General features: G+C 34.3%; 1 protein-coding gene across 13 annotated transcripts in view; it reads left to right on the top strand.

Annotated features, from left to right (window-relative positions):
* GPHN (gephyrin) overlaps positions 1 to 21,017 on the top strand; it is a 627,564-nt gene that overhangs the window by 396,426 nt on the left and 210,121 nt on the right. For 7 of the 13 annotated variants that reach the window (XM_041759184.1, XM_041759182.1, XM_041759186.1 and 4 more), the window contains one exon: positions 5,682 to 5,954. In XM_041759184.1, coding sequence (XP_041615118.1) covers positions 5,682 to 5,954 — 273 coding nt within the window. Of the gene's footprint in view, positions 1 to 5,681; positions 5,955 to 7,489; positions 7,598 to 21,017 lie in introns of all 13 variants that reach the window. The other 6 variants (XM_041759177.1, XM_041759179.1, XM_041759178.1 and 3 more) reach the window with 1 other exon arrangement.

Here is a 21,017-nt window from a genome sequence, read left to right as displayed (position 1 = left end):
ACAGAAAAGATACACATTAAAAGTAACCAAGAGTAGAAGACAGGTACCGAATGCAGATCTTCTGTTATCCTCTCCCTGTAGAATCATGAATGCATTACTCTCTTGGCATCAGTGTATAACAGCACAGGAAGTATTGCCAATCAGGAAAGCTCCAAGCCTTTGGTGTTTAGAGTTTTACTGGGGCTTATCATGTACTGCCCATAATGCTGACCGTTAGTCTCTAGCCCTTTCCAAAGGTTAAGCTATTTCCTTTAGTCTCCAGCATCTTCCAGAGGCAAAATTGATAAAAAATGCCCAAAGCCCTTTTCATAAATCACACTGTTACAATGTCTGGTGGCCAAAGTTCCCAGGTAACAAAGACACTCCTGTCACATCCCAGTAACTGAGTGCAAAAGCCAGACTCTCGTGGGGTAAAGTTAATTCATTACACAAGCTACTTCCTGGCTTTTGGCCAAGGCTCTCTTACAGAAAAATGATTGTATTTTTCTGGCTGGGCATCTATTATGTACTATAGCATTTATATTACAGATATAGCAACATTATCAGTGTAAATATGTCTGAGATTTGGAGGAGCCAGTGTGGGATAGGGATAAACTTAAGAAATAGCTAATTTATCCTCTAAAACCTTTACACACATTTCATATTTTTATACTAATAATTTTTTACCTTGATCTGCTACTCTTTGTATCCTATGATACATTTGCTCAGAACTGTTTACCACAGACATTAGCTGTCCTGTTCAGGCCAGTCATTTTCTATTGGTATTACATTTTGAGGGGGATTTAACTCAATTTCCCAATACATATGACTATCAATGTCAGTATTATAATCTTATTAGCAATGCCAGTATTATAACATTTCACAGTGAAGTTGTAGATATAACTTGAAATAGGAGTTAAAAGATAACTGGCACACTACTGGAGTTCTATACAGACATTAACAGTTAGCCTAGCCTATTATCATATCATATGATCAAAATGTCTCCCAGAGCTATGCTACTTAGGTTTACAGGTTTGTCAGGTTCCCAAAGCAGTAGTCTCAGCAACATACATACAGCTTTAACCTTTCTGGCATATGTTATAACTGAGCTAAGAAACAATATCCTCTCTTGTTCTAAGGATTTTAAGATACCAATATATTGGTTCTCCTTCATTGCATAACCCATTTATTCATTCCTTTATCTCCAGCTACCATTCCTCCTTCTCTTCATTTATACTCAGACTTTTCCTCTTAAAATCTCTTAATTGTGACTGTTGATTTGGCCACTGTGCTGGTCCAGATTTCCACCAGTAATACTCATTTAACAAGTGCCACCAACTCTTCCTTTTCCAATCATACAAGATAGGGTTTTATAAGTACAGAACTAGTGAGCAATTTCAAACACCAGTCAATATAACTGCATTCACTGTCAATCCCAACTTGGCCAGATGGAGTCAGGCATAATCTACCCCATCAGGCCCTTAGGAACTCTGACATAAAGGTTTAAAGGTACAGTTAATAGTTTCTGCTTAAGAATCATCCTGCTTCTGGCATGCACAGTTGCAGCTCTGATCCTAGTGCAACAGGATCAGGTAAAAAAAAAAAAAAAGAACTTTGATGTGTTATGATGAAAGAAAAAGTATAGTCCTAAGAAAAAAGTGTAGTCAGACCAGCATCTGCCCCAGTCAACTCTTCCCTAGAAAAGTTGAGGACTATATGTATTTATTTAGTAGGGACCCTGCTTTCGCCTCCCTCATGTTGAATGTGACCACACACTGATGAGAGCATATAAGCCATGTTCTCCTTTTTTAGACAACAAATGTTTCCATAGCCCATTCCAATTTTCTATCAAATCATTGCTCTGTATATGAAAGTGTGTACCTTGGTCTAAAGAAATGTGACTGCAGTCATTGGTACAATATTTTCTGTTCTAGTCCTTTTGTAGTACACTGAGTATTTGCATCTGCCATTGGGTAAGCAAAGCCCAGTCCAGAGTAAATGTCTATTCCTGTTAGGATTCATTTGTAGCCTCAAGGGACTAGCAGCACCAGTCCAACTTGCTAGCTATGTGCAGGACTTTCCCCTATGGAATCTGCTGCCTAACCTTCTGCTGTCTGTCTTGTTAGCAGACAGAACAGTTCTCATGGGCATTTTGTGCCTCAGAGGCTGCAAGAAGACTTATCGATTCAACCCATATCTGCATTGTTACAGTCCCCCATTGCCAACTCATCTCATGGACCCAGGTGCCATGTCAAGCATGCATACTGGGATATCTGCTCACCAGTTCCAATTAACTTCCAATTCTGAACGGGGGTTCTTCTGACAGGCATTGATGTATCTTATTTTAATATACCCCTTATATTCCCAGAGTGATTTCCATAGGCCATGCCCCATACAAGCATCCATTTGATAGTCAGATTTTCCTTTGTCCTTCTGCCTGACCATATTGCCAGGTCACTGGACACTTCCTATGAGTTGGTTAAAACCCAAACATAAGGGCAAACATCATGCAGTTCAGCCTATCGAGCTGATTTGTTTTTACCTTCTTCAATCAGAGTGGCGGCCTTCCAATCAGGATGCTGTCCCTTCACCTTGGAATTGCCATCCATAAATCAAGCAGCTCTTTGTTGATCAATAGAAAGCTGTTTATAGGGCACCGCCCAAGTGGCCCAAGTGGCCATAGGATCCAGCAGCTCCTCAGGTGGTTCCGAAGTCGGCCCTAGGTGAAAAGAGGCTACCTGCTCGTGAGTACCTCCTTGCATTCTCCTGGTAGCATGATCCTATATGCACCATTTCCATTTTATTATGGAACTCTCCTGGGCATTGCCTTCTCCATTAGAGCATTTCTCTGATATTGCCCAAAACATTATGGATATTTCAGGTTTCAAGATTATTTTATGTTCTTCAGTCATAAGGGCAGTCTCAAAGTCCAATAGCAAGCTAGTAATTGTCTCTCAAATGGGAAATTTCTGGCCCAAAGTCCCAGCAGTTGTTGCTATGTGGCACTCACAGATTTTTTCCAGAAACCCAATTTGCCCTTCACACAGGGCTGTTGTACAGCATATTAATGACCTATGTGTAGACTCAGGCATTCTTATTTGTTCCCCCTTAGTATGTACATTATATATTGGTGGAAGAGCAGATTTATATGCTTTCTGTTTTAGAATACTAGGTAGAGGAAGAATTATCCAGTCAAACACAATATCCATCCCCATAATACATTCAGGTGTAAAGGAGACTGACTGCTTCATATAAAGTTCACTGTCCAGACATTCTAATTTTCATCCCAACTGTAATTCTATCAACTGTTATATCCCTGTATGCTTCCAATCTAACTGTACGTCTCATTAGAACTTCAAGAGGTAAAAAAAAAAAAAAAAAAAAAAGAATTTCAAGAGGTATTAGAATGATAGTACATGGTGAGTCCCATGTTGAGGAATCCCAGAAAAGTATCTTCTCCATCCCATGACCATTCTATCCATTTATGTGCATATGTATGGCCTTGGATTTCTAAACCTGGGTTGGACCAAGGAATTTTCAGACTCCTTTGTCAGGCCTTATCTTGATTAGATTATGGGACCATCACTTAAGGTGATTCAAGGTGGTTTCTTTTAGTTATCTTTGCCTCCTAGCTTTTAAAATTCCTTCAAACTAGGATAAATAGATTGTTTAGGACCCTTAATGGTTGGGAGACCATTGCTCCCATAATGTTGCTACATTAACACTTTTCTTTTGCCCACAACAGTGCTCACTTTAATCATCCACTTCTTAGTAATCATTTAAATACTTCTGCCCTGATAGGACAAGTCCCTTGAATCTCTCATTTCTCTTTCCCCACTGTTTTATGAATAAGTCTAACTTTATTCACTTTGTATTGCTTCAGCATAACACTTTTCTTTGGAAGCAGCTCAGGAGCTAGCAGCTATATGTTAAATCAGCCAAAATCTAAGCTTGGTGTAGCCTCAGGATATACCCCAGCATTCTTCCTTTTGTTTAGCTAGTGCAAATAGTAATCACCAAAAGATTGTAAATTTACCTTATTTTTTTATGCATCCAATGACACAACTCCTTAAAAATTAGATCTTTCATTTCAAAATTCTAATGCTAACTTTTATCTCCAGTAACTAATCACAGCACAGCTATAATTCCATACTGTAAGTGATCCTGTGTTTATCCAGGCTCTACAGATTCATCATCCCCACCCTCTCTTCATTTCTTTGCCCAGATCATGTTTCATGATCACATGAGTCAGGATCTTTCTAGTGAGTCGCACTTCTAACACCAACTGTAAGGAGTTCGGGCTAACTACAAAAGTTAGCCAACTGCAAAAGTTAGCCAACTATAAACTTGGAGCACTCCACAAGACTTCCCTCATTTCTGATACCAATTTGCAATTCAGTGGGTTTCTAAAACCACCCTCAATTTTAATAATTAACTAGAAGGACTCACAAAACTCACTGAAAGCTGCTATACTCACAGTTATGGTGTATTGCAGGGCAAGAATACAGACTGAAATCAATCAAGAGAAGTAGTACATAGGCAAATCCTAAGAGGTACCAAACAAGGAACTTCGGTCATCCTCTCCCATGGAGCCACGGACCACATTACCTCTTCTTGGCCATAAAGGAAACAATACACACAGAGTATCACTAACTAGGCACACTCACCTTTGCCTTTGATGTCCAGAGTTCTTATTAGGACTGATCACATATTACCCACATGATTGACCTTTAGTCTAACCATCCCAGAGGGGAAATTTATGCCTTTAGTCTCCATTCCTTCCAGAGGCAAAACTAATATCATGTTTCCCAAAGTCCTCATAATAATCCTTATTGTTAGATTGTCCAGTGGCCAAATCTCCCAGGCAAACAAAGACACTCCTCTTAGGCAAGACCAGGAACTAGAGTTCACTTCCCAAAAGCTGAAAGTAAAGGCAGAGCTCTAGATCAAGATTAAATTCTTTGCTATATAATCTTTATCACTAAAATGATTGAGCCATACAAAGAGAAGTCAAAAGATTAGGTACCCTTACTAATTCCCATAATCCTCTGTAAATTTTAAGATACTTCTCTACATCTTAATTTTAAGGTAAGTTACTATAAATGTAAAAGAAAAAGGCCTCTTCCCAAACCCATTCCCCAAACATCTGGCCTGTGTTCTGAATTTAAAGTTCTCACCTATTCTCTTTTGCTAACACATTATAGGTAATGATGGGCACTTGAGCAGGAAACTATATTGATTTTTAGGCAGTGCTCTGTACAAACATATCTATTTTTACATATTGCACAATGTTACCTAGCTGTACTTTATGATAATAATCAGAACTTTAGCTCTATGAATAAAATAAATCAGTCCTCAATATGTTTGTTAATTCTAGTGTTCTGCTCTAACTAGGAAGGTAAAAACTGTTTCCTGCCTTTTCCATAATGCATCTTTAAAACCCAAAGTTGTATAGAAATTTTACTATAAAAATATTGTAAAAGTATTGTAGTTTTCCAGTTTACAGGGAATACTATGTACTGTATTTACTTCATATTTCACACTGCAAAGATAATATTTTCAATATGATTCATTCTTATAGAATGAATAGCAGAGATAGATGGAGAGATAGATACAAAATCACAAATAAGTTTGATTGTTACCATTTTATATGCCTATAAAAGTGCTTTATCTTCATTTCTTTTTCTTCCTCTTGCATACAGGAATGCTTTCAGTTTATACTGCCAGCTCTACCTCATGCCATTGACCTTTTACGTGATGCCATTGTAAAAGTAAAGGAAGTGCATGATGAACTTGAAGATTTACCTTCCCCACCACCACCTCTTTCCCCTCCTCCCACAACTAGCCCCCATAAACAGACAGAAGACAAAGGGGTTCAATGTGAGGAAGAGGAAGAAGAGAAGAAAGACAGTGGTGTTGCTTCAACAGAAGACAGTTCTTCATCACATATAACTGCAGCAGCCATTGCTGCCAAGGTAAGCTTGCTGACTGAGACCCAAAGATCCAAAGGAACCATAGGTAAATGTACTGACTTCATCCCTCTTTCCATCCCATTTTTTCATAAACTCAGTACCTCTTCAGGGCATCCTTTAAAAAGAACCAGGATATTCATGATGCTCCACAGCTATGTTACCTTCACAATATAGAGTCCTTGAAAGCATTAAACTTTATTCTCAGTTATGAGACATTAAAGATACTGCTATTACCTATTGAAGTAATAGGCAAATAGATAAAATATGAGATTGAAGGGTTCTTTGGAAATGTCATTTTTGTTGTCATATTAAATATACAGTGTTTATATTTAAAACACAAAATATTCACATTCATAAAGGAACAGCAAACTAAAAGTAAGAGAACTTACATTGATTGAAAAAATTAGTTCAGAAAGATTAGTATTTTTTTAAAGACAAGATTTTTCAGCAATTAACACTTATTTAAATGTTTCTTGACCTAAATTACCCTAGTGGTATAGAGAGGAAATAGATATAATGTATTTGCATTTTTTATTCAATAAAGTAATAAATATTATTAGAATATTACCAAAGTATTATAGATTCTCTTTGGACAATTTTGGCAGTAAATAGAGTACCACAAGGTAATTGCATAAATTTAGTCATCTTAGTCATAAAACATCATTTACATTATTATTATTTACATTATTATAATCCACCCAGTGTGCTTTAAAATCTTCAGAAAATAACGTATCACTTCTGGGAATAATGATTGTTCATTGATCAAAAGTACAATATTGAAAACCTAAACTTATTCTATAAAGGGATTCCTAGAGTTATCATCTTGATATATTGACTGTGAGCATAGCTTGAGGCAGTTTTTGACAACACATAGATTAGAAAGGATCATAGAAAAAAAAAAAAAAAAGAAAGGATCATAGAGATCTTTTTAAGGTGTCCATTTAGACAACCAGTAGGTAATTCTTTCACTGAAGACCAAATGATTTTGTCTCCAGATCTGTTCTGTGATCCATTAAGTCCTTACTTAAGGCTAGTAAGTATTTAAGTTGTATGTGATTTTTTGCCTTGTTTTGTTTTGTTTGTTTTGTTTTGTTTTTATGGAACTGATTGGTTAAATAGGCATATTTTTAAATCATTATATCTTCTTACAGAGTAAAAAATACCGTCAATTTCAGTCTTAAGAAAAAGCTTACAATATTTGAAGGCTAATAAGTATTTAAGTTGTATGTGATTTTTGTCTTGTTTTGTTTTATTTTGTTTTTATGGAACTGATTGGTTAAATAGGTACTTTTTAAATCATTAAATCTTCTTACTCTTTTATTATTAATTAAAAGAGTAAAATTTACCATCAATTTCAATCTTAAGAAAAAGCTTACGACATTTGAGGTCTAACTGGATATTGTCATTCTACATTTGAAAATTTTGGACATTTCATCGTTTCATTTCATTCATCACCCTTTTTCTTTCCAGTCATTTTGCTTGTATAGTTTCATGTTTTCCTGTCACTATATTCATAGTTGTTATGTGTTGTGCATTAGAAGCATCCATTCTACACCAGTCCAGCTGTTATCATGGCACACGGTGAGCAGCCCATTCCTGGTCTCATCAATTATTCCCATCATGCAACAGGCAGTGCAGATGAACGGGTAAGACAATAGGCTTTTGCTTTGATGGTTTTGCAAGCATACCGCCTACCTCCTATCCTTGGAGATAGGCTATAACATATTATGGAAGATATGCTTTATTCTGAAGGATCTTCAGGATGCTTTTTTTCAGTGTGAGTGCCATTGAGCATAACCAAGGAACTTAATTAATAGAGTTTCTCCTGTACCTGAAATACTCTAATATCATCATTAAGATTCTGTCATATGTGACAGTGAGCTTTTATCACAGGACTTCAAGAAATTCATTGCTTGGAAGGTATTTTTTTCTTTCCACAATTTTATCACATACCTTTAGATTAATTACCTAGCTTAATTAAGATAAGCTGGTTAAAGGATCACTTTAAGCTTTAAAATATAAACAAATTGGTCAGACTCATTTAATTTCTATTAACTTTTTGCATTTTGCCTCATGAGTTTTCATCATCTTCTCTTTTCCTTCAATATAGTCTCAGTGAAACCATTTAGAGAGTTGAGTCTTGATACAGTTTCTGAGATTACGAATCTTTAGATAAAAACTTGTAAGGATACATATCACTTGTTTTAGTCACTGGCTGAATGATAGTTTGTAAAAAGTTCCAGGTTAGAAAAGATTAAACTGATAAGTATAACTGACTAAACAGTAATAATTTAGACAATGGATGCCAAAAAATCTCAGTCCTTAATATGGATATAAAATGAGAGGCAATGGGGTGCCTGCGTGGCTCAGTTGATTAAGCTTCTGCTTTCAGCTCAGGTCATGATTCCCAGACTCCTGAGATCAAGCCCCACATCAGACTCTCTGCTCAAAAGAGTCTGCTTTTCCCTCTTCCTCTGCCCCTGCTCCTGCTCTCTCTGTCTCTCTCTCTCATCCACTCTCTCTTATAAATAAATAAAATCTTTAAAATAAAATAAAGTGAGAGGCAAAAAGAAGAAAAAGATACAAGTGAAATTTGGCTTAAAATCCTTAGAGAGATCCAATTTAAAAATGTACAAAAGATATGAATAGACATTTCTCTAAAGAAGACATCCAGATGGCCAACAGACACATGAAAAGATGATCAACACCATTCATCATCAGGGGAATCCAAATCAAAACTACAATGAGATATCACCTCACACCTATCAGTGTGAGCCTTGCATCAGGCTCCCTGCTTTTCAGGAAGCCTGCCTCTCCTTCTGCTTCTCTCTCTCTCTCTCTCTCTGTCTCATAAATAAATTTTTTAAAATCTTTCAAAAAAAAGATGCAACATTTAGTCATTATCTGCAAAGCAGATAATGCAAAGCAGCCCATTGCACTTCTGTTGGACAAAAGAATCATTTCGATACAAACCATTTGTACATTACTATCAGTTTTTTGCCAGTTGGAGTTGTAAGATATCTGAAAGACAATAGACAGTGAAGATAATCCAGAATGATCCCCTACACAGGACACCTGATACTTTTTGTCTTGATAAAATTTTTCCAGTCATATGAAAGGAATACAAAGTGCATGGATGTTTTCAAAACGCAAGTAAATTTTTTGCTCAAAATGTCCACGTGCTTTAAAAAAAAAAAATGTTGATTTTCTCAAAATGTGAATTTAAAAAGTCAAGAAGTTTCTGTAACACTACTGTAGTTGTTAGTTAAAGGATGACTTGGTAGGATGCCAATTGTTTTTTCCTAGCATTGACCTTTGAGTAATATTGTAGCCCGATTATGTGTGTATGTATTGAGAAATAGTAGTAATTATTTGACCTAATAAATAGATGTTCTTACAAGTTTTTCATGAAGCTAACTATTATTATCAGTAAAATAAGTAAGAAGCCTTATTAAAATAAGCTACAAAGACCTTTTTCAAATATGGGAAGCAATATGCATTGTACCTTACAAAACAGCATGAACTTTGGCATCAGATATTTTTAGTTCTGTCAGCTCTATGACATTGGGTGTAGTACTTTTTTCTTTCTAAGCTGCAATCTTCTCTAAAATAGGAATAACAATAATACCAACTTTGTTACTACTTAATGGCTAAGTTATGGATATTCACATAGGAAAATGGATATAAAAGCACTTAGCACAGTATCTGTATAAAAATAAATATTTGTTATTTTAGGAGGTTGATCACCTCACTGATTCTAACTCAACTTTCAGATATTACTTATACAGTTCTCCATTCATACTTCCTCTTTCTTTGCCCGGTTGAACAATCCTTTCTTTCTCCTTATTCAACATTTAGGCATCCTATAAGGCCTAGCTCTGTGGTTATTACGTTTTTCAAGTTGTTACCTCCTTTGGAAATGTAGTTAATGCCACTGCCCCTCTCTAAAGGCTCATACACACAATTGTTGAGTTTAGTTGCAAGGCCTATCCCTTAGTTTAAGTATTCTTGTGCCACAAGAAACAACAGATGTTGGCAAGGATATGGAGAAAAGGGAACCTTCCTGCACCAATGATGGGAATTCAAACTGGTTCAGCCACTCTGGAAAACAGTATGGAGGTTCCTCAAAAGTTAAAAATAGAACTGCTGTACAATCCAGCAATTGCTTTACTAGGTATTTATCCAAAGAATTTAGTAATATTGATTTGAAGTTATACATGCACCCCAGTCTTTAAAGCAGCAATTAGGAATCCTGGGTGGCGCAGCGGTTTGGCGCCTGCCTTTGGCCCAGGGCACGATCCTGGAGACCCAGGATCGAATCCCACGTCGGGCTCCCCGCGTGGAGCCTGCTTCTCCCTCTGCCTGTGTCTCTGCCTCTCTCCCTCTCTCTCTCTCTCTGTGACTATCATAAATAAATAAAAATAAATAAATAAATAAATAAAGCAGCAATTATCTACAATAGCCAAACTACGGAAACAGCCCAAGTTTCCATTGGCTAATGAATGGATCAAGAAATATACGTACACACACACACACATATAATGGACTATAACCCATAAAAAAAAAAAGAATGAAATCTTGCCATTTTCAATGACATGGATGGAGCTAGAGAGTATAATGCTAAACTAAATAAGTCAGAGAAAGACAAATACCCATATGATTTCACTCATATGTGGAGTTTAAGAAACCAAACAAATGAGCAAAGGGGAGAAAAAAAGAGAGAGGCAAACCAAGAACAGATTCTTAACTATAAAGAACAAACTGATAGTTAACAAAGGGGAGGTAAGTGGGGGGATGGAGGAAATAGGGGGTGGGATTAAGAAGTGCACTTATCATGAGGAACATTGAGTGCTATATGGAAGTGTTGAATCACTGTCTTGTACATCTGAAATGAATGTTAAACTGTATATTAGCTAACCAGAATTTAAATAAAAATTAAAAATTAAAAAAAATTTTTAAATTTATTGTGCTAGGTAAAGTCCAGTCTCCTCCCCTAAAGCCTTTCATAAATCCAATCTCTATTTATCTTTCCTTTCATTTTGTATTATATTCATTCACCAAATATTTCTTTTGACACTAATATGTATATAAATATCACTTTGCTCGATGCCGTGAGTTTTTAAATGATTATATATGATTTGAACCCTCCCCTTGAGGAACTTACAGTGTAATACAGAAAATATATTCTAAAATGAACTAATTTTATAAGTTTATCATAACAGTATTCTTGTGAGATACAAAACTAGCCTTATTATTCCAGATTTTATTCTACAAAATCCTATGAGACTTATCAATGGCTATTTTGAAATTACTTGGCATGATAAATTCCTAGGAAACAATCTGGTCTAATCCACCATCATCTTTCATCTCAGTTATTTCAGTGACTAGTCTTATCAGTTCCACTTTAGCCTCTCTTCAGTTTGCTCTTCCTCTTAAAGCCGGAGTCTGTTTTTTACAACACAAAGTAAATCATGTCACTTTTTTTTTCATGTCACTTTTCTACTTGAAACCTTCAATGGATTCTTCTACATGTTCTGCTAGATTCTACATCATCTGGCTCCCATCCCCAGCTTTTCTAGGCCTTTTCTTACCATTCCTCTTCCTTTCTTCATTGCTCACTAATCTTCATCAAGCTTTTTCTTGCATTAGGCAATATGCTGTCCCCTAAAAGGGGACCTAAAATGTCCCCTAAATGGGGACCTCTTAACCCCATTCTTTGCCTGATTGACTTCTATTTACTCTTTCTGTCCCAGTATAAGTATTTGTTTCTCATAGAAAGACCTTGATCTGTCTCCTCCAGTCTAAATTGTTTGCAGTTACTCTCCTATAGCATCTTGTTCTTTTTCTTTATAGCACTTATTACAATTTAAAATTATATACTTATTCATGGGTTTGAAATTTATATATGTAGACTGCAAGGTCCATGAAGAACAAGGATCACATCTCTTAGTTTATATGATCGATATACCCAACATTTGGCACATATTATACACTGTGTAAATATTTGTTAAATATGTTCCATGAAAAATTATGATATATCATCTATCTCTAAAGAATAGATGTCCATTAACTAAGTTTATAAGATAGATGAAAAAATGAAGATATATTTAGTAATGCCCATGATGTATAGGGACTCTTCTATGAAAGACAATAATCATACTCTTTCCCTATAATAAACCAATATATTAAGTGACCATAGTAATAATGATGAGATAATTTTTGAAAGCCAACTAGACAGTAGATATTATTCTAAGTGGTTTATATAAACCATCAGAAATTGATACCAAAATGCAGGTATAGGCAAGATTATACCTTCTATTTTCCTGGAAGGCAAGTATATATGGCAAAACAAATTTTAATAAGGATTCTGATTAATACCATTGAGAACAACAAAAATTCTGAATAATTTTAAACAATAGAATAATTTTAATAAGTATAAATAGTCCTTGTAAAGAAACAAACTCATGAATATGTAAAGTTTTACATTTTAAAGAACATTTGTTATAGTTATACCTCATTGTTCACGGTCTAGACAAAATCATAAAGTGTGGCTTTTCTTTATATATATGAATCAAATTCTTATGGATTTTTTATCAATTTTAATCTAAATTCAGGTCTTTACATATCTTCCTTTTTGTATTAATAATGTCTACTTTTTATTTTATTTTTTGTTTCAAGTTTTTATTTAAATTTTAGTTAACATATAGTATAATATTGGTTTCAGGAATAGAATTTAGTGATTCATTACTTGCATATAGCACCATTGCTCATCACAAGTCCCCTCCTTAATACTATCACCCATTTAACCCATCCCTTGCCCGCCTTCCCTCCAGTAATTCTAAGTGTATTCTCTCTAGTTAAGAGTCCTTATGGTTTGCCTCCATCTCTTTTTTGTTCTCCCTTCTTCTGTATTCATCTGTTTCGTTTCTTAAATTCCACGTGAGTAAAATCATATGGTATTTGTCTTTGACTTGTTTCATTTAGCCTAATATACTCTAGCTCCATCCACATCATTGCAAATGGCAAGATTCATTCTTTCGGATGGCTGAGTAATATACCATTGTATATATATTCCACATCCTCTTTATCCATTCATCAGTCAATGGACACATAGACTCTGCATAATTTGGCTGTCATTGATAATGCTGCTATAAACATCGGGGAGCATGTGTCAATTCGAATCAGTATTTTTGTACCTTGGGAAAATACCTAGTAGTGCAATTACTGGGTCATAGGGTAAGTTCTGTTTTTAACTTTTTGAGGAACCTCTATACCGTTTTCTAGAGTGGCTGCACCACTTTGCATTAACACTAACTGTTCACATTTATTCTTGTTTTGCTGCATTTATCTGATCAGTCTAGCCTAAGGAGATTTTTTTTAAATTGGTATCTGCTATTTAGTATATTACCTGTCATTTGTAGCTCTGTTACCTGTATATATGTTAATCACTCTTTTATTGAAGTCACTGGTAGAACCTTTTTTTAGGATAGGCCATTTCACATGCTACCAGAAACCCTACTGGTTATGATTGCTTAACCAGCTAACAGGTATTTCTCTTCTAGCCAATCAAAACCAACTTTCTTTGTCTATCTTGTCCACAGGAGTTTTATGAATGACTTGTCAAATACCTTACTAAACTCAGGATACACTTGTTTGACAGTTCTGTTATTAAGCAAAATTTTGTGACAATCATACCCCCTAAAGGATCGGTATTAGAAGCTCTGGGAAAGATATGTGATACATATTTTTTTAATACTCTTAGGTATTCATATTTTTAATCTATTTCTATTATCTAGTTCAGATCTTTTATTGCATACTTGGGTATCTAGTTAGGCTGTATTTTCTGAAAATCTATCTTTAAGGTCTTTAAACAGAGAAGTTACTACAAAAGGGCACATATGATGGAACTAAACACCAACCTGGACAATGACTCTAAAAGCATTATCGTTGAGACTGAAAACTGTTGCTATGGAAGCTCTACACATGTCTGCTTTCGGACACTAGTTCCAATTATTATACACTTGGTCACTGCCTACCCAAAATTAAATCCAAATATCATAGAAATCTTCTATTGTATTAGTCTTCCAACTTTTCTGTAAATTTAAACATTTTTTCAAAGCAAATATATTAAGTGGTAAAAATAGTGATTCAAAGGAGAATTGTATGTTCATTTATGAATTTCCTTGGCATCAAAACACAAACTTACGTGTTTATTTTATTGGTATTCTTACTGGCATTTCAAAAGACCATGGAGTTCTAAAAGAGATGTGATAATTTGGTTATGTATTCTGATTTTGATATTATAACTCTGTTTCTTCTTCTAGAAGTATTCACCCAATCAGTCAAGTTAGCTTTAGGACAAAAAGCAACATAGATGAAAGAATTAGCACAGTTCCTTTAAAAAAAGTATGCATTCTCATTACAATTTCCCTTGATGGGTAAAATTCTGTTGTATAATAATTCACAGTTGAAATTACATTGCATATCTGCAGAATGTTTTGAGGTCAACTGAGACAAATTGTTTACTCAGTTTCTATGCTATCAGTTACATAAGACAATAAAAATACAGATTAGTTCTCTTAATGTAGGAATGTTACTTGTAAGTGATTTGGGATTTCTTCTCATTGGTGCTTATGTTACCCACTACAAATTCTGCTTATTTAGGTGGATCCTCACTACTCCTTGACAAGCCTCGGGTTCATTTCTTATTGAATCCTTTATACATGTTGACAAATTGAAATTTTCAGATCTTTACCTTTCTCACCTCTTCCTTTTCCCTCTTCTCTTATCTTGCTTTTTGTTGTATTAAAATAAAGACCATCAAGGGTAAACATCTGTCCTTTCTGCTTAAACTATTTTTCTGAGTTAATTCTTTCTTCCATTCCTTCTATCTCAAAGAGAACTTATATAAGTTTTTAAAAGTTAGCTTTTGCATCTGCTTCTTTATTATAAAGAAAATAATTATTAAGTATCAACTGTGTACAAGACATTGTGTTCATTCTTTTACTTCTCCCTAATTGTTAAGTACATATACCACTTCTTAATTTTGAAACAATTACTCTCATGATTTTTATTACTAAAAATGTTTGTATTGGGGCACCTGAGTGGTTCAGTTAGTTAAGCGTCCAACTCGTGATACCATCTCGGGTCATGATCTTATGGGTCATGGGATCAAGCTCCCCATTGGGCTCCATGCTCAGTGGGGCATCTGATTGAGATTCTTTTTCCTCTGCCCCTCGCCCCATTCACATATTCCCTCTCTCTTTCCCTCTCTTGCTCACTCTCAAATAAATAAATATTTTACAAAATGTTTATAATTGTACAAGTAATACCTGAATATGTTCTCCTTATTGAAAAATAAAAATGAAAAAAGAAATAAAATTAAAATGAATCAAAAAAGATTAACACCTATTTGAGTTACCCTCTCATTTTTTCTCATTTGCTTTCACAGTGCCCTAGAAATAAACACTTTAATTAGAGGAGTATCTTTTAAAAATTTTTTATACTTTTCTATACAAACGTAGTAAACACAATCCTACCAGTTCCTAAGTGGTAAGTGTGTGTGTTTAATTAAAAAGGAGGAAATAAACTTGATAAGCTGCTTCTAAAATTTATATAGAATGGATATGCAAAGGCCAAAAATAACCAAGATATTCTTGAATAAGGAAAAGAACCAAGTGGAAAGACCTGTTCTATAAATATCAAGACTTAAAATGATATAATTAAAACATTGCATTATTGATGCAAGAATTAACAGACCAGTGGAACAGAATATAAGCCCAAAAACCACCAATGTACATATGGACAGTTGGTATATGATAGAGTTTTACCACATACTCATGGAAAAAAGTCTTTTTTCAATAAATGCTGCTGGGACCATAGTTTGTCCATATAAAATTTAAAAAATGAAGTTGATTTGTTTATCTCATAGAGTATATAAAAATCAATTCTAAGTTTAATGGAGACCTAAATATGAAAGGCAAAACTGTAAAGCTTTTATAGAATGATATAGGACAACATTTTCATTATACTGGGGTAGGGAAGGATTCCTTTTAAAACTTAATTGAAGTAAAATTCATGTAACATAAAATTCACCATTTAACCATTTAAAATACAGTTCAGTGGCATTTAGTACATTGACAGTGTTGTGTAACATCACCTCTATCTAATTCCAGAATATTTTCTTATCCACCAAAAAACACCATATCAATTGAGCATAATCCCTTTCCCTACCTTCTGGCAACTGCTAATTTACTTTCTGTCTCTATGCTTTTGACCCCTCTGGACATTACAGAAAAATGGAATCATACAATATGTGGCTTTTTATATCTACCTGCTTTTGCTTAACAACATGTTTCCAAAGTTCGTCTGTATTGTCACATGTATCAGTACTCCTTGTATGGCTGCACAATACTCCATTGTGTAAGTATGCCACATGTTGTTTTGTCATTGGTCAGTTGATGGACACTTGGGATGATTCCACTCTTTGGTTATTAAAATAATACTGGTATGAACATCTGTGTTCAAATTTTGGTTTAGGGCAGCCCGGGTGGCTCAGCGGTTTAGCGCCGCCTTCAGCCCAGGGCCTGATCCTGGAGACCCGGAATTGAGTCCCACGTCAGGCTCCCTGCATGGAGCCTGCTTCTCCCTCTGCCTGTGTCTCTACCCCCCTCTCTCTCTCTCTCTCTCTGTGTGTGTGTGTGTGTGTGTGTATCTCATGAATAAATAAATACAATCTTAAAAAAAAAAAGGAAAATTTTGGTTTAAACACCATTTTTTTCATTCTCTTGGATATACACCTAGGAGTAAAATTGTTGAATCATATAATTCTGTTTAACTTTTTGAGGAACCACAAAACTGTTTTCCGTCAAGATATATTATTTTACATACCCAATAGCAATTTATGAGATTCTAGTTTCTCTACATGCTCAACGTTTGTTTTTTTCCTTATTTAAAAAAATGAAATTGTAGTCATTGGGTGTAAAGTGATATCTCATTGTGGTTTTGATTTGTATTTCTCTAATGCTAATTATACTGAGCATCATTTATTGCTGCTTATTGGCCATTTGTACATCTTTTTAGAAAAAATGTCTATCCAAATCTTTTGCCTCTTTTAAAAAATGACGTTTTTTAAAAATTGATTATTTATCTTTTGTTGTTAAATGTTCTTTATATATTCTGGGTACTGGACCACTATGAGATATGTGATTTGCATATATTTTCTCCCATTCTGTAGGTTGTCTTTTCTACTTTTCTAGATCATGTCCTTTGATGCACAAAAGTTTTAATTTTTTTAGGTTTTATTTACTTATTTATTGAAACAGGAAGAAAGAGTGTGCAGATGGGGGAAGGGGATAGAGGGAAGGGGAAAAAAGAATCTCAAAAGACTCCATGCTGAGCAAAGCCTGCTGCAGTGCTTAATCTTAGGACCCTGAGAACATGACCTGAGCCTGAATCAAGAGTCAGGTGCTTAACCAACTGAGCCACCCAGGCACCTCAAGTTTTTAATTTTGATGGTCTTATTTGTGTAAATTTTCTTTGTTCCTTGTACATTTGGTATAATGTCTAAGAATCTATTACCAAATGCAAGATAATGCTTTTATTTATTTTTCTTATTTAATTTCCCTGGCTAGAACTTCCATTACTTCTAGTACAATGTTGAAAAGAAATGGTGAAAGAAGAAATCCTTGATCCTGATCTTAGGAGGGAGTTTTTTGTCTTTTATCATTAAAAATGGGATGTTAACTCTGGATTTTTCATAGATGCCCTTTATCAGACTGGGGACGTTGCCTTCTATTTGTGGGGTTTTTTGTGTTTTTATCATGAAAGGGTGTTCAATTATGTCAAATGCTTTTTCTACATCAATTGAGATGATCATGTGGATTTTTTTTCATTCTGTTAATGTATTGATTATATTCCTGATTATACTGATTATATTTCTTATGCTGAAACACACACTCATGGAATAAATCCGACTTGTTCGTGGTATGTAATCATTTTAATATGCTATTGGATTTAATTTCTAGGATTTTATTTAAGATCTTTGCTTCTGTATTCATAAAGAATACTGGTCTATAGTATTCTTTTCCTGTGATGTCTGCATTTGTTTTTGGTATCAGGGTAACACTAGTACCATAAAATGAGTTAAGTATTCCCACCTCTTCAGTTTTGTAGAAGAGTTTTTAAAGGATTTGTGTTAACTCTTTTTTAAACATTTGATAGAATATTTTAGTGAGACCATCTGGCCCTGAGTTTTTCCTTGTTGAGACTTTTTTTGATTACTGTTTCGTATTGTTCAATGTCTACTCCAGATTTTCGATTTCTTGTATCAATTTTCATAATTTCTGGATTTATCTGGGTTATTTGATTTTTGGCATACAATTGTTTATAGTATAATTTTTATTTCTGTGAAATCAATAGTAATGTCTTCACTTTTAGTCCTAATTTTAGTAATATGAATTTTCTTTCTTTTTTCCCTAGGTAAAGGTTTATCCATTCTTTTGCACTTTCCAAAGAACCAACTTTGGTTTTGTTGATTCAGTGTCTTTTTGTTCTCTATTTTATTTATCTTTGTTATACTTTTTATTAGTTCTTTCTTTCTCTCTGATTTGGGTTTAGTTTGCTCTTATTTTTTTAGTTCTTAGTAGATTAGAGTACTGATTTGAAATCTTTCTTCTTTTTTAAAGTAGATTTTGCAGTTACAAATTTCCCCTCTGAACTACTGTTGCTGCACCTGTAAGTTTCGGTATATTGTGTTTTCATTTCATTCATGTCAAAATCTTATAATTTCCTTTGTAATTTCTTCCTTGACTCATCAGTTAAGAATGTGTTTAATTTCCCTGTATTTGTAAATTTCCCAGTTTCTTTCTATATTGTTTTCCACTTTCCTTTCATTATAGTCAGAGAAGATACATTGTTTGATTTCAGTATTTTAGTGTAAAATGTTCCTTGTTCACTTGAGAAAAATGTGTATTTTACTGTTACCAGGTAGATTTTTCTCTATATGGTTATTGGGTTACACTGTTGTTCAAATCTTCTGTTCTACTTGTTGATCTTCTGCCTAGTTGCTCTAACCATTATTGAAAGTGGAACACTGAAGTCTCCTTCACTGTTGTTGGATATTTTTCTCCAGTACTGTTAGTTTTTGCTTTGTATATTTTAGGGCTCTTATTAGGTGTGTATATGTTTATGATTCATATATCTTCTGATGGATTGACCTTTTTATCAATATTTTATGTCTGTCTCTTATAACAGTTTTTGTCTTAATATCCATTTTGTCTGATATTATTGTAGCCATTCTATCTCTCTTGATTACTGTTTGCATAGAAAAAAAATCTTTCCATTCTTTCACTTTCAACCTATTTATGTCTTTGGGTCTAAGGTGTATACTTAGATCATGTTTTTTTTGTTGTTGTTGTTTTTTTTAATTTTTTTATTTATTTATGATAGTCACAGAGAGATAGAGAGAGAGGCAGAGACACAGGCAGAGGGAGAAGCAGGCTCCATGCACCGGGAGCCCGACGTGGGATTCGATCCCGGGTCTCCAGGATCGCGCCCTGGGCCAAAGGCAGGCGCCAAACCGCTGCGCCACCCAGGGATCCCTAGATCATGTTTTTTAATCAATTTTGTTAGTCTCTGCCTTTTAATTGGGTAGTGTAATCCAGCTACAATTATTGTAATTACTGATAAAGTAAGGTTTTTTTTTAGTTTGTTATTTCTGTATGTCTTTTATCTTTTTTGTTCCTCATTTTCTCCATTACTTCCTTCATTTTTGATTAATATATATTTTCTAGTGTGTCATTTTCATTTTTTTCTTATTTCTTTTGTCAAATATTTTTTTTAGTTATCTTTGTAGTGGTTGCCCGAGGGGTTAAAATTAACATCTTACTTTGTAACAGTCTAGTTTGAATTAATTCCAAATTAGTTTAAATATTATGCAAAATATTTGCCCGGTCTTCCTCACTTATGTTGTTATTTTCACAAAACACATATTTGTACCTTTTTTGCCCATCAACACAGATTTATAATTATTGTTTTATATATTTTTCTTTTTAAATTATTGATTTACAACCCAAAATATATATTAATACTTTTATATCTACCTGTGTAGAGTACCAGTGTTATTTATTTCTCCATGTGAATACCAGATTACTGTTCATTGTCCTTTCATTTCAGCCTGTAGGACTTTTAGCATTTTTTGTAGGGAAGCTCTACTAGTATTGAACTCTAATCTTTTGTTTATCTGAGAATATTTTGATTTCCTTTTCATTTTTGGATTATAGTTTTGCCATATATAAAATTTCTGAGTGACAGATCGTTTTCTTCCAGCATTTTGAGTAGGTTATTTTGCTATCTATTGACCCCTACAGTTTCTGTTGAAAAATTGGCTGTTAACTTTATTGAGGATCTCTCATACAGGTTGCTTCTCTCTTGCTGCTTTCAGAATTCTTTGTCTTTCACCTTCAACAGTTTGTTACAATGTGTCTTGGTGTAGCTCTCTTTATCTAACTTGGAATTGTTGAACTTCTTGGACATGTAGATGTATATCTTTCATTAGACTTGGAAAGTTTTTAGTCATTATTTCTTCAAATATTTTCTCTCTCTCCTCTCCTTATATTCTTTGCACTATAATGCTCCCATTATACATATCTTGGTGCATTTATTAGTGTACTCCCATAGTTTTCTGAAATTCTGCTCATTTATCTTCATTCTTTTTTTCTTTTGCTCAAATTGAGTATTCTCAATTGATTTATCTTCAAGTCACTAATTCTTTGCTTGCTCAAATCTACACTGAACTCATCCAGTGAATTTTTTATTTTAGTTAGATGGTTGACCCTTGAACAACATGAGTTTGAACTGTGTGTATCCACTTTTATGTGGATTTTTTTAATAGTGAAAAAAGTAAATAGTTGATTTAAATTCTAGTCAGCCTAGTGTCTGAGCTCGTTCAGGAACAGTTTCTATTTATTCTTTTTGTTGTTGTTTTTCTATATATGGGCTACACTTCTTGTTTCTTTGCATAGCTTATAATTTTTGTTGCAAACTGAACATTTTGAATATTATAAG

The sequence above is a fragment of the Vulpes lagopus genome, chromosome 6 (genome assembly GCF_018345385.1).
Source record: "Vulpes lagopus strain Blue_001 chromosome 6, ASM1834538v1, whole genome shotgun sequence".
NCBI lineage: Eukaryota > Metazoa > Chordata > Mammalia > Carnivora > Canidae > Vulpes > Vulpes lagopus.
The sequence above is the reverse complement of the archived record's forward strand: the minus strand, read 5'-3'. Positions and strand labels throughout refer to the sequence as shown.